Source organism: Macaca thibetana, chromosome 16 (assembly GCF_024542745.1).
Source record: "Macaca thibetana thibetana isolate TM-01 chromosome 16, ASM2454274v1, whole genome shotgun sequence".
In the NCBI taxonomy this organism is placed as follows: Eukaryota; Metazoa; Chordata; class Mammalia; order Primates; family Cercopithecidae; genus Macaca; species Macaca thibetana.
The window spans coordinates 31,335,863-31,352,200 of NC_065593.1; the positions used below are offsets into that span (position 1 = coordinate 31,335,863).

The 16,338-nt window shown below is 55.6% G+C and overlaps 4 protein-coding genes across 6 annotated transcripts in view; 2 read left to right on the forward strand and 2 right to left on the reverse strand.

The window, feature by feature from the left end:
• Positions 1–14,919, forward strand: part of LOC126939305 (TBC1 domain family member 3G-like) — a 259,422-nt gene extending 244,503 nt beyond the window's left edge. Inside the window, exons 3-15 of one of the 2 annotated variants that reach the window (XM_050764536.1) lie at positions 5,913–5,985; positions 6,148–6,230; positions 7,521–7,560; positions 8,048–8,128; positions 8,579–8,686; positions 9,020–9,129; positions 10,378–10,426; positions 10,952–11,072; positions 11,753–11,847; positions 12,231–12,296; positions 12,767–12,866; positions 13,225–13,377; positions 14,354–14,919. In XM_050764536.1, coding sequence (XP_050620493.1) covers positions 5,914–5,985; positions 6,148–6,230; positions 7,521–7,560; positions 8,048–8,128; positions 8,579–8,686; positions 9,020–9,129; positions 10,378–10,426; positions 10,952–11,072; positions 11,753–11,847; positions 12,231–12,296; positions 12,767–12,866; positions 13,225–13,377; positions 14,354–14,823 — 1,548 coding nt within the window. In that variant the 5' untranslated portion in view covers position 5,913 and the 3' untranslated portion in view covers positions 14,824–14,919. Of the gene's footprint in view, positions 1–5,912; positions 5,986–6,147; positions 6,231–7,520; positions 7,561–8,047; positions 8,129–8,578; positions 8,687–9,019; positions 9,130–10,377; positions 10,427–10,951; positions 11,073–11,752; positions 11,848–12,230; positions 12,297–12,766; positions 12,867–13,224; positions 13,378–14,353 lie in introns of those variants that run through there. The other variant, XM_050764537.1, reaches the window with a different exon arrangement.
• Positions 1–16,338, reverse strand: part of LOC126939306 (TBC1 domain family member 3G-like) — a 574,604-nt gene that overhangs the window by 501,155 nt on the left and 57,111 nt on the right. The window lies entirely within an intron of this gene.
• The window catches only part of LOC126939304 (TBC1 domain family member 3G-like), a 292,702-nt gene that overhangs the window by 163,330 nt on the left and 113,034 nt on the right, over positions 1–16,338 (forward strand). The window contains exon 2 of one of the 2 annotated variants that reach the window (XM_050764533.1): positions 4,437–4,486. The gene's annotated coding sequence lies outside the window, so the exon portion shown is untranslated. Of the gene's footprint in view, positions 1–4,345; positions 4,487–16,338 lie in introns of those variants that run through there. The other variant, XM_050764532.1, reaches the window with a different exon arrangement.
• LOC126939317 (TBC1 domain family member 3B-like) overlaps positions 1–16,338 on the reverse strand; it is a 203,332-nt gene that overhangs the window by 129,883 nt on the left and 57,111 nt on the right. The window lies entirely within an intron of this gene.

Sequence of the window (16,338 nt, forward strand, 5' to 3'; positions counted from 1 at the left end):
CCTTCAATACTTTGCTTACATATTTCTTCTGCCAAATTTCAGGTTCATCACTCGCAAGCTCTGCCTTCCAGAAAACACTAGGAGCACAATGCAGCCAAGTTCTTTGTCACTTTATGACAAGCATCATCTTTCCTCCAGTTTCCAATAACGTGTTCTTCATTGCCATCTGAGACTTCATCTGGATGATTTTTCCCTTCCATGTTTTTATTTTTTTAAGAGACTGAGTCTCCCTATGTTGGCCAGGTTGGTCTTGAAGTCTCATCCTCAAGTGATCCTCCCGTCTTGGCCTCCCAAAGTCCTAAGATTCCAGGCATGAGACACCAGGCCTGACCCCCTCCATATGCTACCGACATTCTGTCCAGCTCTCCTCTTCTGAGCCCGTACCAGAGTCACCTTTAACCAAGAGTCACAGGGAGAAGACGGCCACCCACACGCCAAGAGACAGGCCTGGAACAGAGCCTTCCTGCACCGCCTCAGTGGGACCCACCCTGCTGACACCTTGATGGTGGAGTCATGGTCTCTAGGATTGTGAGACAGTAAGATTCTGTTGTTGAGGGTGCCCAGTCTGTGGTCCTGTAAAACAGCCCTAGAAAACTAACACAGCCTGTTAGCCCACAGATGGTGGAGAGACGGAATGAAATAATAATAGAAATATATGTGAAATAATAATAGAAATAAAGCACACAATAAATGTAATGGGTTTGAATCATCTCCGCATCATCCCTTCCCCTTCTCCCGGGTCCATGGAATAGTTGTCTTCAAGAAACCTGGTCTCTGGTGCCAAAAAGTTTGGGGACCGCTGGTGTAAATGTTTCTAAAAATAGTTAAGCAACATAAGGTTTACCTGCTACAAATAATGCAGATTTAAATGCTAATAAAAATGGGTGCAAATGAAACACTCTTTCTGTGGTCCAGGGAATCTTAACCATTCTATCAGAAAAACTTGCAGCTTGGAACTGCAGCTGTCTTCCCACATCCTGTCCACTGTAAAGCCCTGCAACACACACACATGCACACACGCACACACACACACGCCCACACACGCACATACATGCACATACATAAATACATTCCTATGCACAAACCTGCGCACACTCATGCACATACATACATACATACGCATGCATATACCTCCATACACACACACACAGACACACACACACCGACACACACACACCCTGTGCTTCATGCCCTCACCAGGGTGTCCTAGGACAGAATGCATGTTTTTAGGAGAAATGAAGACAACTCAGGCCCCTCATTCTCCTGGTGTTTGCACAGGCGCCTTCTCTGCAGACCATGCTTCAGTGCCTTTCTTGGTTCTCCCTCTTACTGAAAGAGAGAGGCAGAGACCCCTACCCATGTCACCCACCACCTCCACCCCTAGGCTGCCCCAGGCCCAGGTTCCAGAAGTCTCCCAGGATCCAGGAACTAAGGGCAACCACTGGGTTCCGCAGCCGCTAGTCCATGGGTCAGGCACCTCTCTGCGAGCTGACAAACCTTGGCTCTCATGCCCCACACCAAGCCAGCCACACCGCCGTCCCCCCACCAGCATTATTACTGCCTCCTGATGTTAGCCCTGACAACCCTACTTGCTGATAATCTTGCCCCCTCACACGCTGGTCCAGGCAAGCCCAAAGGCTAGCACCCTCCACTCACCCTTCCTGGGGGCCACTCTACTTTCTGCTTGCCCAGATGTCTTTACCTGGCTTTACCAAGCTAGAACAAATAACAGGGATGAGCCCCTGGCCTCTACTGGGAAGATTTGCCAAAATGCTCTCCATTTAGAAGGAGGAACAGTGACGGGGCCTACAAATGACCCCAGGATGGTCACCCAAGCAACAAGAAGGGCAAGGAGCCCAGTTTCCTGCCCTTACCCTGGGAGGACGTGGCCAGGGCACCACAAGGCCCTGGAGAGGGGTGGGTAGGAGAGCAGATCCAACCTCTTCTTCAGGAAGCAGCCACCACCCCAGGAAGCAGCAGATTGGGGCGCACAGGCAGAGCCCCCGGTGCTGTAGAGCAGGGCCAGCAGATCTGTACTCAGCCTCAGCCCCGGGGAGCTGCAAAACAGGCTGAGACCCTGATAGGTTTGGATCTGTGTCCCCACCCAAAACTCATCCCTCCTGTGTCAAGGGAGGAACCTGGTGGGAGGTGATTGGATCTAGAGATAGTTTCCCCCGTGCTGCTCCCCTGAGAGTGAGGGAGTCCTCAGGAGAGCTGATGGTTTCAAAGTGCGGCACTTCCTCGTTCTCCACTCACTCCCTCCTGCCGCCTTGTGAAGAAGGTGCCTGCTTCCCCTTCGCCTTCTGCCATAATTGTAATTCCCTGAACTGTGAGTCAATTAAACCTCTTTCCTTTATAAACTACTCAGTCTCAAGTATTTATTATTATTATTTTTTTTAACAGAGTTTCAATCTTGTCACTGAGGCTGGAGTGCAATGGCACCATCTAGGCTCACTGCAACCTCTGCCTCCCAGGTTCAAGGGATTCTCCTGCCTCAGCCTCCCAAAGTAGGTGGGATGACAGGCGCCCGCCACCACGCCCAGCTAATTTTTTTGTATTTTTAGTTGAGACGGGGTTTCACCATGTTGGCCAGGCTGGTCTTGAACTCCTGACCTCAGGTGATCCACCCGCCTCGGCCTCCCAAAGTACTGAGATTACACGTGTGAGCCACCACGCCCAGCCTCAAGTATTTCTTTACAGCAGTGTGAAAACAAACTAAAACCCCTTCCCTGAGGTGCCTTCTGCTTAGGCAACCAGCTGCCCCATGTTCCTCCTCTGCCTCCTGGTCTTTCTGTTTCCCTGATGAGGGCCAAGTGATAAACAGGGCCAGTCGCAGCCCCATCCTACTGCAGCCCGTGTGGCTGCTGGAGAGGCCGCGCCCCTTTCCTCATCCCAAGGTGCCCTGATACCCTCTTTGGATCCTGGAGGAAACTGACCCCCTATTCTCACACTGGTGCAACTTCTTCCAAGACCTCAAAGCTGGACAACGTGGGCCGGTCTTTTTAAATGTCTCCACTTGCTAGGGTTGCACTGGGACAGCATTAGAGGGTGGTGGCAATGGATGAATGGATGGTTGGATGGATGGACAGTAGTCCAGGGATGATGTCCCTGTCTGTACTGAACTGGGCCCTTCCTCCAATGAGCAGCCTTCCTGAGTGAGTTTATACAATTGTCCCTTGGTATCCATGGAGGATTAGTTCTAGGGTCCCGGGGATGCCAAAATCCATGGATGCTCAAGTCCCTGATATAACATGGCCTAGTATTTACATAAAAGCTATGCACATCCTCCAGTAGACATTAGACCATTACTAGATTATTTGTGATATGTAATACAATGCAGATGCTACATAAATGGTTGTGATACTGTATTCTTTAGGGAATGATGACAAGAACAAAGTCTGCACATATTCAGTAGAGACATAACCATGCAATTTATTTTCTGAATATTTTCCATCTGCTGTTGCTGAATCCACAGATGCAGAGCTCCCGGATATGAGGGCCAAGTGTGCTTTGAGAGTAGGGTGGGTGAGGTTGCTAATGAGTACAGGGGAGCAGCTGTCGATCAGAGGTCCCTGCATTGAGGCATCTGGACGCCCTATCCTGGGACTTGAGACTCCGTTTGAGTGGCACAGGCAGACTGAGTCCAGGTCAAAGTTCACCCCTTGAAGCTTCATTTTATCCCAAGCTCTTTCTGGACCCTGGAATTTGGCATCCCCTAGGCCCTGGCAGGAAGGACAGATGAACCAGATTTTAGATAACATGTCTGGAATAGAGTGAGGCCCTACTGTGTGCCTGGCACTTTCCCCACAGGATCCTCTAGCTAGAACATTCAAGGGTCATGGTGAGAAATACCCAGTTAAAATATCAGAAATTAAAAAAAAAAGATACCATTAGAGACACGAAAATACCATTAAGTAATAGTAGTAGCATTTGTATTCTGAGATTCAACAGTAGTGGTCACTTCCCTCCATCCTTATGTGTATCCCACACCACCCTGGGCGAGGAGGGCTGAGGTGAGGGAACACCCGTGGATGCTCTGATACTGGTCCTGGGCCCCGGGGGTGACAGTGATGAGGAACTGGGTGCACACATGAATGGGGCAGCCAGGCCTGGCCAGAGAAGGCACACACACGTGCACAGATGTGTTTACCCATGTACAGGTGTGCACGCATGCACACAAACACATTGCAGGCAGGCATGTGGCCGCCTCAGGCAGCGGAGGACCCTGACTCTGGGCCCTGCTGACCCGGGCAAGGCCCCACTGTGATGCGTGCCATGACCTCAGAATGTCACTGGTGCTTAGCACCAATCCGCTGTCCGGCCTGCCTCTGTGTTCTACGGCAGTTACCCACGCACAGTGGTATCAGCTACACACGCACAGTGGTATCAGCTACACACGCACGGTGGTATCTGGGAATACTTTTGTGGACTCAAAGGTTTTCTACCTGAGAGGCATAACGCAGGCCAACTGATTCATCAGAATCAGGTGAGTGCGACCAGCTCTCATCCCTCCAGGCTGACTTGGGGACAGTGGCTATGCTGTGGGTGGTGTTGGCCTCTGGGGAGCTAAAGAGGAGGGTCATCCCTGAGCACTCACCGGTCGCCCGTTCTACACTGCCAGTGTAGACGATTGGCTCTTTCGTCCTCATGGTGGCTTCATAGAGTGAGTGCTGTTCCCTAGTGTACCCATTCGACAGGTGAGACGTCTGGGGTCAGGGAGGCGGTTACCGGCCTGGGAATCCAGACAGGACCCTGGGTTTTGCTCTCAGCCCTGCCGTACGCTGTGCTGGAATTCAGGCCTGAACCCTGTGACCTCCCTGCCCTAGATCCCAAGTCTTCCCAGGTTTCCCATCCTGATGGGGCAGAGCCTGGCCCTGGCAAAGCCACTGGGATAGATCCACTGTGGGTGGGGGGCATAGGAGGGTCCTCAGAACACCTCTGTGCCCTAAGCTGGGTCCTGATGGTGGCTGTGGGCCTCACTGAACACACATGGTCCCTTGTCCTGGGGAACCTTCTGTCCTTGGGTAGCTGTGGAAAATGAAGGAGCCCTGGAGGGCTGGCTAGGGGGAGACTATCTTCTCTTCTGTTCAAAGGGGTCCAGGCACTGGGGTTCCCTCCAAGTATTTCTTGCTCTGTCTGGTCCTTTCGAGGCCTCGCCCTCCTTTTGCCCCAAGTGTTCCCAGGAGGGATGGTCCATCCAGGTGTTCTCTGGGACCAAGGACCCACTGTCCTTCCTCAGCGACCTGGGAAAATGAAGCCCCCTCCTGTAGGGACAGCTCAGAATGGTGGAGTCCAGTCCCTCCCCGAGTGAGGGTTTCCCCTAGCACAATAGATCATTTTCATCCCCCAAACCGAACACCCTCCTGCTCAACTGGCATTATTCCTAAAGTGGCTTCACTGTTCAGACTGAAGGGCCACGGGAGCCAAAGTGATGAGCGGAGAAGAACAGAGCAGTCAGGAGAGATCTTGTTCCCTGTAGGAAACTGGACATCTCTGTGGTCCCTGAGCATCCCAGGAGGCCGATTGTACAGAGACCTCTGGTCACTGACCTCAGTCTCCCTCCACATCCCTGGAATAGCCCATCATGGGCCCTTCACTCTTGGCAGGTGGACACTATTCAACCTGCTGGGGCAGGTGTGTCCCCATTTCATGGCAACTGGGGACGACGGGATTCTCTGTCCAGGTCCCACTGTCCTCAAGTGCTTGGGATGATGCCCACCCCTGCTTGGGACTGGGGACTCCAGAGACTCCTGCAGGTGTGGGACACTAGGTCTGGCACCTTTTTAACTGGGGAAGGTGATGGAGTCGGGGTTACACGGCCAGCCAGCATCTGGGAGCCTGGTGGGAACGGTTCAGGTGTTCTCCGAATGTCTCAAGTACAATGTAAATTTTAGATGATTTTTGTCTCACAGGATGGTAATCAGAGAGGATGCAGATAGTTTGCGGGCACAGGAGCGAGAGAATATCATCATGAACTATGAGAAGGTACAGGTCGGTCTGCTCCTTGGAGGGAGGCCTCTTCCAGTGCGCCCTGGTCAAAGGGTCCTGGGCTCCCTAGGAGCACAGAGTGGGCACGGGTGGCCACTACCCCCAGGCCCTTGCACCCTTTGCCCTGGACGCCTCACCAAGCCTCCCTCTGGGTTACAGGGACACCGAGCTGGGCTGCTAAAGGACATTGGGCCTGAGCCTGTTGGAATCTACAACAACATTGATCGCTTTGGGATTGTGCAGTGAGTCCTCTGTGCTCCCCTCACCCCTGAAGCACCTGTCTCAGCTCAGGGATGGGTTTGCTTTCAGAAAGGCCTTTCTGAGGCAGGACTGCCTCGCCGGGTCAGGCCAACCTCCTTTCCAGGGTCAGAACTCCTCCCTGACTCCCCTGCAGGTCCAGCCCAAGGTTGCTGTTAGGCCAGAGGTGCGGGGCCCATCTAGGGAGCGGGTGGGAATGGAGACTGGCCTAGGTCAGGCCCCTGGGCTCTCAGCAGTTCTGTCCCCAAGTCAGCACAAGAGGAGCGGGGCAGCCTGAGGGTCTGGCCATGTCTACTTGGAAACAACCCCAGTGAAATCCAAGGGTGGTGGCTACAGGGTGAGGGGACGCCTGGCCTAGCCTCAGGGCTGTTGTCCAGCAGGTCTCTGAGGGCCCACCTGCCCCTGTCCTCCCTCATTTCCCTAGAGATACAGCCCTCACTGTCCCCATGGGGAAGGGGGAAAGGCATGGGAACGATGGGAGCGGTGGCCCTAGGAGAATGGGGGAGGAGATGGGCAGGGCCCCGTTCTGGGTATTTCATGGTGAGGTCAGGGAGGCAGCAGGGCTTGTGGCTAGAGACCCTGGGTCTGGTGCTGGGAAAGGACCTGGGGCCATGTAAGAGGAGCCCAGCCAGGAGTCCATCCCTTAGGGTTCATAGGATGGAGGGACAGAGGATGCCGGGGGAGGTAGGGTGGGAGGGAGCTGATGAGTTGTGCCACTTCTGAAACGCAGGGTGTGTGGGTCAGGTGCAGGGAGAGGCAGGTGGATGCTGGGAGTCAGAACCTGCAAGGGCCTTGGGGCTGTTAAGTGGGATGGGGCCCTGGTACACCAGGAGTACACCGGGCAGGTCTCAGGGCAGGCTCCCTTGACCCTGGTGGTGTGATGTGGTCACTCCCTGAGGGACTCCTGTTAGGGCCCTGTTGCCCACTCTGGGCGGCCCCCATCCCATCTCAGGCCTGACCTTTCTCAGCTCCAGCAGAAAGCACCACGTCCAGTCCAGGACGGGCAGCCCCATTGTGCAGCCTGACCACCCCCTACGCCAGGAGCCCCAGTAACCCCGGCCAGGCTGGCCCCGCACTCCTTCTTCTCCTAGGTCCTGCCCCTCCTGGGAGTCAGCCCCACAGGAAGGCCCTTGTCCTCCCTTCCCTGTGTCTTTTCCTGGACTGAGCCCTGAGCTAGATAGGGATATAGCCTGTCCTTTCTGGGGGTTGGGTCCCAGTCTCGGGGAGCTCCAGGCCCTGTGCAGGTCCTCAGTTCTGCCTGGGTTGTCTTACAGTGAGACAGAGCTGCCTCCTGCCACTGCTCGGGAGGTGAAGGTAAGAGCCTGATGCATGGGGAGGGGCAGAACCAGGAATGTGGGGACTGGGCAGGTGGTCGGTGAGGCAGAGGAGGCAGCTGGCCTGGGCGGTGGCGGGTGAGGGCAACACGATGTCCCTGAGAGGGGCAGCACTCCCTGCTGGAACTGACCCCAGGCTGCTGTAACTTTGACAGCTTGATAAGATTCCAAAGTGAGAACCACAGTTGTGGCTTGGGGGTGGCTGCCCGCCTGTGTCAGGACCCCACCTAGAGGCTGGGACCTGACCTAAGACTGGTGTGTCTGTGGCCTGAGGATGGCACGTCCCGGGGTCCCAAAGCCAGCCCACTGGCGCTCATTTGCTCAAAGGCTCTCAGCCCTTAGGGTCTGCCCTTCCCTGGCTCCCTCCAGCTGGGTCCACCAGGGTTCCAGAGCCCAAGACGCAGCATCCACGGGCGGCTCTGGGAAGCCTGGCAGCTCCCCTAACTCCAACATTCCTCATTTGACAGCAAATGCGGCGGGAGATAACACGAAAGAGCAAGTGGATGGAAATGCTGGGACAGTGGGAGACATATAAGAACAGTAAAAAGGTAATGTGTGGAGGGAGAGGCCCTGGGAACCACTCTCTGCAGAGACAGGGGACGGGCACCCATGGCTGTGGCCTGGCACCGTCAGCCTCAGAGGGTGGGTGGCACACTGTCCTCACCCAGAAGACTGCAGGCCTGGTCGGTGGTTTGCCTGCCTATTCGTGCAAGCGTCACCTTGCTGGGAGGGAATCTGAATCTAGCGCTGGGACGACCCGGAGCTCAAGGCTAGGGATGCCCTGGTGACCCAAAGGAAGGAGAATGTTCAGATCAGAGTTCCGACTCTGAGTGCCCATCCACTCTTTCAATCCTGGGAAGGGAGACTGTGTCCCAGCTTAATGTCACCTCTAATGAGGAATCATGGGGCCAAAACCAACCATTTCCAGAATCCTCGGGCTGTGGTCCTCACTGGGGTCACCCCGTGGCCTGTGACATCAGATTGTTTTCTGCCCACAGCTGATAGATCGAGTATATAAGGGCATTCCCATGAACATCCGGGGCCAAGTGTGGTCAGTCCTGCTGAACATACAGGAAGTCAAGTCGAAAAACCCCAGAACATACAAGGTACGCTCAGCCGGAGCACAACAAACAGGACAGGCCGTGTCAGGGGCCCAGGTCTCCAGCTGGAGGGAGCGAGCATCAAGCCCAGGCTGGCGGGTGGGTGGGATGGTCAGATGCACATCCTGGGCACGGACGGTGACATAGTCACTACAGACAAACTCAGCTCTGGTGACCCTCCCCGGCTTCAGTAACAAGCCAAAAAGCAGTTTTGTGCACAAGGAAACCTTCCTGCTTTCCTTCCTTCCCGGAGTGCTGACTGTGGGCTGACTGCCAGTTGGGGCCGGGAGTCTTCCATCTGTTCTGAGGCTGCTTCCTCTTCTTGGCCCTGCCCTACAGGTCATGAAGGAGAAGGGCAAGAGGTCATCTGAACACATCCACCAGATCGATGTGGACTTGAGCAGGACATTAAGGACTCACATCTTCTTCAGGGATCGATACGGAACCAAGTAAGCCTATGGGAGCCACAGGGTCTCATCAGAGATGGAGTGAACGAAAGGGATGGGGGCTTCCCCGGAGAAGAGTCCAGGGTCACCTAGGGGGGATGACAGAGCTGCCAAGACCTCCCCTGACCCAGGGAGCAGCCGGGACCATGAACTGAGCACCTGGTTCCAAGCCCTGGGCCAGACTGGAACATGTGGGGCCAGAACCCAGGAGGATCCTGAGGAGACAGAAGGCAGCAAACAAAATCATGCACAATGGTGAAAGGTGCTCTCCCGGACCCACGGGGACCCATGGTAGGACTCACGGGAGGGTGGCAGGATGGAGGGCCCATGAGCCTCTCCAGGCAACACTGACAGCACCAAATGCTGGGGCAATTAGGGGTCCTGGAAACTGTCATCCTGGTCTGCTGGGAACATGACATGGCACAGCCACTTTGGCAGCCAGTTTGGCAGTGACTCACAAAGCTCAATGCACTTCAACCACGTGTCCCCAAAGTATCACAAATATTGAACCCACTGATTTGAAAACTGATGTGCACATGAAACCTGCATGCCACGTCCACTGCTTGCTTCATCGTCACTCACACAAGGAGCCTTCGGGGACAGTCTTCAACATGGGAACGGGGAGAGCAAGGCTGGTCCTCCCTTTAAACGGAAGCCACAGTGAGAAAAGGGAATGAGCCAGTGATGCCCGCACAAACGTGGGTGGATCCTAGATGCATTTTGCTGAGGGAAAGAAGCCAGTCCCAATAAGCTACCACATAGGATTCCCATTCCTGGGCCATTCTGGAAAAGGCCAAACCATAGGGATTGAGAAGCAGTGTGGGTGGCCGGGGGCTGAGGGATCAGGGAGACGCCGGGTGCATAGGGGCCACCCGGGAGACTTGGAAGATGAAGGAGTCGCTTCAGGAGGGGCTGGAGCGGTCGCCAGGAGACTCTGCCCACTGGTTTAGAACCGTGGAGGAACTGTACACCCAAAGGCTGAACTGGCGTGTCTGCAAACTGAAAATAAATAAAGAAAATCATTCAGAGTGAAAAGGATCAGGCAAGTCACTGTACAACTGGGCTATCTGCATGTCACAGATGTGGATTTTACTGAAACATTTCCTCAAAGTCAAAGGCCCTGAAGAGCTCACTGCTTATCTGGTGAATCATCTGAACCTAAAGTGGGATTTGTTGTTAGGCTTTGTAGACAAAGTGAAACTTACGGCATCTGCACAAAACAAACAAAAGCCTCATTTCTCTGTTTCCTAGGCAGCGGGAACTATTCTACATCCTCCTGGCATATTCGGAGTATAACCCGGTGAGTATTCCCGGCAGTGATGTTCCCAGGCAGTACTTCCCTGTTCACAGGAGTGGGTGTCTGGTGGGGGTGTCGCTGCTTCTTTTAAAATTAGTATTTGTGACCCACCAGGATATAGGAGGTAGGACTCCAGCTCACTGCTGGCATAAACCTCTAAGTAAGGGGGTGGCCTCAAGGGGTCAAGCTGAGACACAAAGGAGTCGGGGCCTGGACTCCTGGTGTCACCTGGGTCTGACCACCACTTCTCAGAACAAGAAATGACGCCCTCCTCCTGGGGCTGCCCCAAAGCCCAGGAGCTTGGCAGGGTCGCATGCGGGATGGTGGCGTCAGGAGACAGTTTGGACAAGGTGCTGAAGTGCCTGATGGACTTGGCTCTTGTCATGAAATGAATTTGCATCCTGAGGAAGCCTCTTCTTCAGAGGAAGCCTCCCCAGTCACCTCTGCCCTCTCCAATGACATGAGTCCTCCCAGGTGACCTCAGTCCTCCCAGGTGATGTCCTTCCACGGTGACTGTGGCTTTTGCAGGAGGTGGGCTACTGCAGGGACCTGAGCCACATCGCGGCCTTGTTCCTCCTGTATCTGCCTGAGGAGGATGCATTCTGGGCACTGGTGCAGCTGCTGGCCAGGGAGAGGCACTCCCTGCAGGGTAGGTGAACAGGTGCCCAAGGGACCTCATGCAGTCAGACCCAGGGACGGCCACCCTGGCCAGATGATCTCAGCTTTCAGCCAAGGCACCTTCCTTGGCCAGCTCCTTGGGAGTCTTTAGGATGTCTCTGCTGAGGGTCCCACAGGAGTCCGCGGCTGACCCCAAAGCCCAAGTCAGACACTTTTCATCCCCATCAGCGGAGGGCATCTCATCCTCCCCGTGGCCACCCTCTGTGTCCTGCTGCCACGCCCTCTGGATCTGATTGTGTAGCTGACTCTCCAATCCCTGAGAGTCCTGCTGCCCTTGGTGCCCATGAATGGGCCGACCAAGCCCAGGTGGCAGCGTCTCCCCAACCCGTGTCCCCTGGTCTGACCTCACTTCCAGGAGATGACCAGGAAGCCCAGCACCCACCCTGTTCTGGCCACCTTTTTGTGGCCTCAAAGTCAGGCTTGCCCTTTTTGCACCCTGGTCCAGGAGGCGTCCAGGGGAACCTCCAGCCAGGCTCCAGGGAATGTACCTGCCCCACCTCCCCAGGGCAAAGGCTGCATGGTGAGGTCATCAGATGGGAGGGTGGGAGGCCTTGCGGTTTTGGGGCCTCTGCAGCTGCCCAGCTCTTCCAGCTGATGGCTCCACATCTTGGGGGAAGGCTTTGATTTCATGATGGGCTGGGGGCTTCTCAGGATTCCACAGTTCAAATGGCGGAACAGTCCAGGGACTCCAAGACCATCAGGAGCATGTGGTCCCCACGTCACAACCCAAGACCATGTGGCATCTGGTGAGTTTATGGTCCCCTCGGTTCTTCCCCAGAGGCCCTCCCTCTCGTGGGGCTGAAGGAACGGGGCCTGGAGCCCCTGGTGGGGCTGGTGACTGGCTGAGTCCAGCCAGGGCCTGACCCGGGACGTCGGGCTCTCCATGGGCTGGGAGTTGGATTCCTTTCCTGCCCTGGAGGAGACAGAGGCACAGGGATGGGGCCCAGCTCCCGCAGAGCAGGGCAAAGGGCAGTGTGTGCACCGGGAGTGTGGGAAGGGGCCGGTGTTGGGGGGAGCCCTGGACACCGCCCAGTGTTCTGCACTAGGGGAAGGGTCTTCAGAGGCCCTGGAAGAGGGAGGTTTTTAGGGCAGCCCAGGGGGCCCTGAGCACCTCTGTTCCTCCCGTCAGGACAAGGAAGGTCTTTGCGTGCAGGATTCCTCCTTAGGCTGGCTTCTCCAGACGTTGAATGACGGGGTAAGAAGGCACAGGGAGACCCTGGCTCCGGGACCCTCCTTGCCCTGCAGTGCCCTGCTTCCCCAGCCTGGGGGTCTGGCTCAGCCACAGCCCACAGGAGGCTCCGCCCACAGGAGGGGCCTCACAGGACACCGAAACCAAACCCTCTGCCCAAGAGGGGTCATCCGAGGGCAATGACTGGAGCTCAGGACCAGCCTTATAGGCAGACTGGGCCAAGACCTGACTTGGGAGGGATCAGGGAAGCCTCAAGCCCTGGGCAAGCCCCTCTCTCCAGGATCCACACCCCCACTCCAATGAGTGCCCCCCATGAGGAGCTGCAAGACCTTGTCTGACCCAGCACCCTGGAGGGCTCAGGAAACCCTCATGGGGAAGGTCACTGACTCTGGGGACTGAAGCCCCAGTGGGCTCAGCTCGAGCCACCAGCCGCAGCCTGGAAGGGCTACAGTCTCCCACACCTGCTATCCCCACAGATCTCTCTTGGGCTCACCCTGCGCCTGTGGGACGTGTATTTGCTGGAAGGAGAACAGATGTTGATGCCGATGACAAGCATTGCCTTTAAAGTTCAGCGGAGTAAGTCTACATGTGCCCAGTGGGGCCTGGGGAGCCCTGGGGTCAGACGCTGACTTACCCGAGGGCACCTTCCTCACACTGTCCTCATGATCCTCTGTTCTGGCCCAGAGAGAGGTCTGGCCAGGTGGGCTGGGCAAGGCACAGTGACACCGAGCCCGTCCCCCACATGACCCAGATGAATGTTGTGAGCACTTCCCTCCCCACTTCCCCCAGACACAGTCTCCTGTGCACATCCAAACCCCTGGGGTGGCCACAAAAGATTCCCGCATCGCCTAGTGGGAGCCTGAAGTGACCACGGGGTATCAGCTGTGCCCCCTCCCAGGGAACTCTCCTGACCTGATGTCCACCCTGTCCCTAGAGCGCCTCATGAAGACATCCAGGTCTGGCCTGTGGGCACGGTTTCGGAACCAGTTCTTTCACACCTGGGAGTTGGATGATGACTCTGTGCTCAAGCATCTTAGAGCCTCTACAAAGAAACTAACAAGGAAGCAAGGGGACCTGCCACCCCCAGGTGAGCTCCAGTGCCATGTCCCCCCCCATGTCACCCTCTGGGGCAGTCAATAATAGGGGAGTGCCCGAGACCCGCAACCCTACTACCTGGGCCTTCCTCTTCACCTTTTCTTCCTCCTCTTCCTCCTGGACTCTAAGAAAGTATAGGAGGCCACCGGTCCTCACGGCAGGCCCTCAGTGCGTGTGTACTGGATGTGATGTGCCCGCAGGAGGGCGATGTGGGCATGACCTTCCAACAAGCCCCTCCCACATTCCACAGTGTCTCTGTCTCCCCATCACAAGGCCCTCAAGGGCACTAAAGGAGCCAGACCGATTTGTGGGAAACCCCGCCCCTCCCTGCAAGCACCCACAGCCTCAGAGAGCAGCAGAGGCCCCTCACTCCTGCATGCTCCTCCAAGGTTTCCAGGACAACAAGCCTTGAGCCAGGGAGACAAGGGAATCGGGTGTCCCTGACCCCAGAGCATTCAGGGAGAGGGCACAGGCTGCACCCCAGGCGAGAGCCAGAGCCAAGAATTCAGCCAGATGTGGGAACGGTCAGTCCTGGCATGGACTGGGCAGCCCAGGAAGGCAGAGGGTGACCCACATCCAGGTCCAATCACCCACTGTGGAGATGGGTCCCCATGTGAGGTGACAAGGGGCTGGGTGACATCCAAGTCCCCTCCCACCTGAGTTCTCACTGGGGGCTGTATCCCTGGCCCAACAGCCCTGGGAGGAAGGTGTGTGGTAGGAATCCCCCAGCCAGTCCGAACCCTGGGGGCAGTCCTAGGAGCTACCTGTCATGCCCTGATAGCTTCCCCATGCCAGGCAGCACACACCCCTCCCTCTGGGATCAGCAGACTACAGGCGTGTCCTCAGTGTCAGACCATGGGGCCACACAGAGATCCTGAGGACTCCAGAGACCCAGGCAGGTGGGGCCTGGCCGGGAAAGGCCTACATGGGCTCAGTGGAGACGCTGACCACGTCTGTTTTTCTTTCAGCCAAACCCGAGCAAGGGTCCTCGGCACCTAGGCCTGTGCTGACTTCAAGTGGCAGAACGACCCTCTGCAAGGGGGACAGGCAGACCCCTCCAGGCCCACCAGCCCGGTTCCAGCGGCCCATTTGGTTAGTTTCCCCACCATGGGCACCTTGTTCTTCCACATCTTGTCCTAGTGGGGCTGTCCGGGAAGACACCTACCCTGTGGGCACTCAGGATGTGCCCAGCCTGGTCCCGGCTCAGGGAAGACCTCAGGGTTCCTGGAGATTCCTGGAGTGGAACTCGATGCCCCGGCTCCCGACGGACCTGGATGTAGGGGGCCCTTGGTTCCCCCATTATGATTTCGAACAGAGCTGCTGGGTCCGTGTCCCTTCTGAATGTGTCCTGGACAGCCCCGGGACTGTGGGACAGGGCCAGCTCGAGAAGCCCGCGGGGACCCTGACACCAGGCCCTGCCCAGGCCCATCAGGACTGAGGGAGGCCAGGAGATATCCCACTACAACAGGGCACCCCGTCTACGGACAAGAGACTTGCACCCAATTTCTACAATGGCACCGTATCCCAGGAAGACCAGCTGGCCACCTGCTGGCAGGCGGAACATCCTGCGGAGGGGGTGAGATTGGCTTTCACTGCACTGAGCCACAATGTGGACATGGACTTCCAGCCCTGCCCTGCACCCAGCACTGATTCCAACCAGGACAGCTCCTTAACAGCTAGGGACGAGCAGCAGCGCGCTCCCACCTCAGGGCCTTGCCTCTGTCACCTCTACTTGGAAAATTCTCATTTCCCTCCAGGGTTCTAGAAGCATCTGGGGCAGGGCTCATGGCTGGATAACTTCCCAAGACTTAACAACCCAAGCAAACTTCACGTCCTCGTTTTATTTTTTGTTAAACTTATGAAAATTGATTAAGAAAGTGTGCAGCTCGAAAGACCTTCACAGATGGAACACACCAGCCCCCAGATCACAAAGCCAACCATGCCCAGCCCCTCCCAGCACCCCCAGCCGTGTGACCAGCTTTCTGAATTCCCACAACACCGTGTGCCTGCCTTTGTATTTTCAACTCATAGATGATTAACCCCTTCATGTTTTAAAATAAATGTTTTCTGTTGAAATTCGTTTAGATATAAAAGATTGAAAAGGCACTACAGTGGCCTCCTACACCTTCCATCCAACTGCCTCTAATAATGACGTTTTGCAGTTCCATGGCACATAACAAATTTAGACTGGGTGTGGTGGCTCACAGCTGTCATCCCAGCAATTTGAGAGGTCGAGGCCGGACGTTCAGGTTCACTTGAGTCTAGAAGTCTGGGACCAGCCTGGGAAACACAGGTGGACCCTGTCTCTAGAGAAAAGTCAAAGAAACTAGCCTGGCATGGTGGCGGGTGCCTATGGTCCCACTTAGGAGGCTGAGGCAGGATTGCTGGAGCCCATGAGTTCCAGAAAGCAGTGAGCCATGACTGCACCACTGCACTCCAGCCTGGGTGACCGAGTCAGACTTCCCCTCTTAAAAAAAATTAGCAATTTAATGTGGGTACAGGGTACAATCCTATTAACTAAATAATAATGTGAACTATTATCTAAGGTTATTAACGCTGGAATTCTCCCATTTTTGCCTAACTTCTCATACTTGTCCCAAGATCCCACTTGGGACTCACCCTCTGCCTTCAGCTCATGTCTCCTCAGCTTCCTCCAGATGGTCCAGCAAACACACACCTGGGCTGAATGGTAGAGCTGATTGCTCGTACACAAGGGGAGACCTGTGGGCAGGGGTTTTCAAACTTATACAGCAAATGAGTTTTCCATGGTGTTCTGGAGAGCACCCTTTGAGAAACACTTTGACAGTGAATCCAGGCCCCAGTATCCATCAGCTGATCTAGTGAATTTTGTGGAAGCTCAGTGAACACCTGCTCTGCAGGGTGCATGTGAAAGGGGTGAGGATGAGTAAGCTGCAGATAAAGAAGACAGGACCCAGGGGGTCTGTCGAAGCTC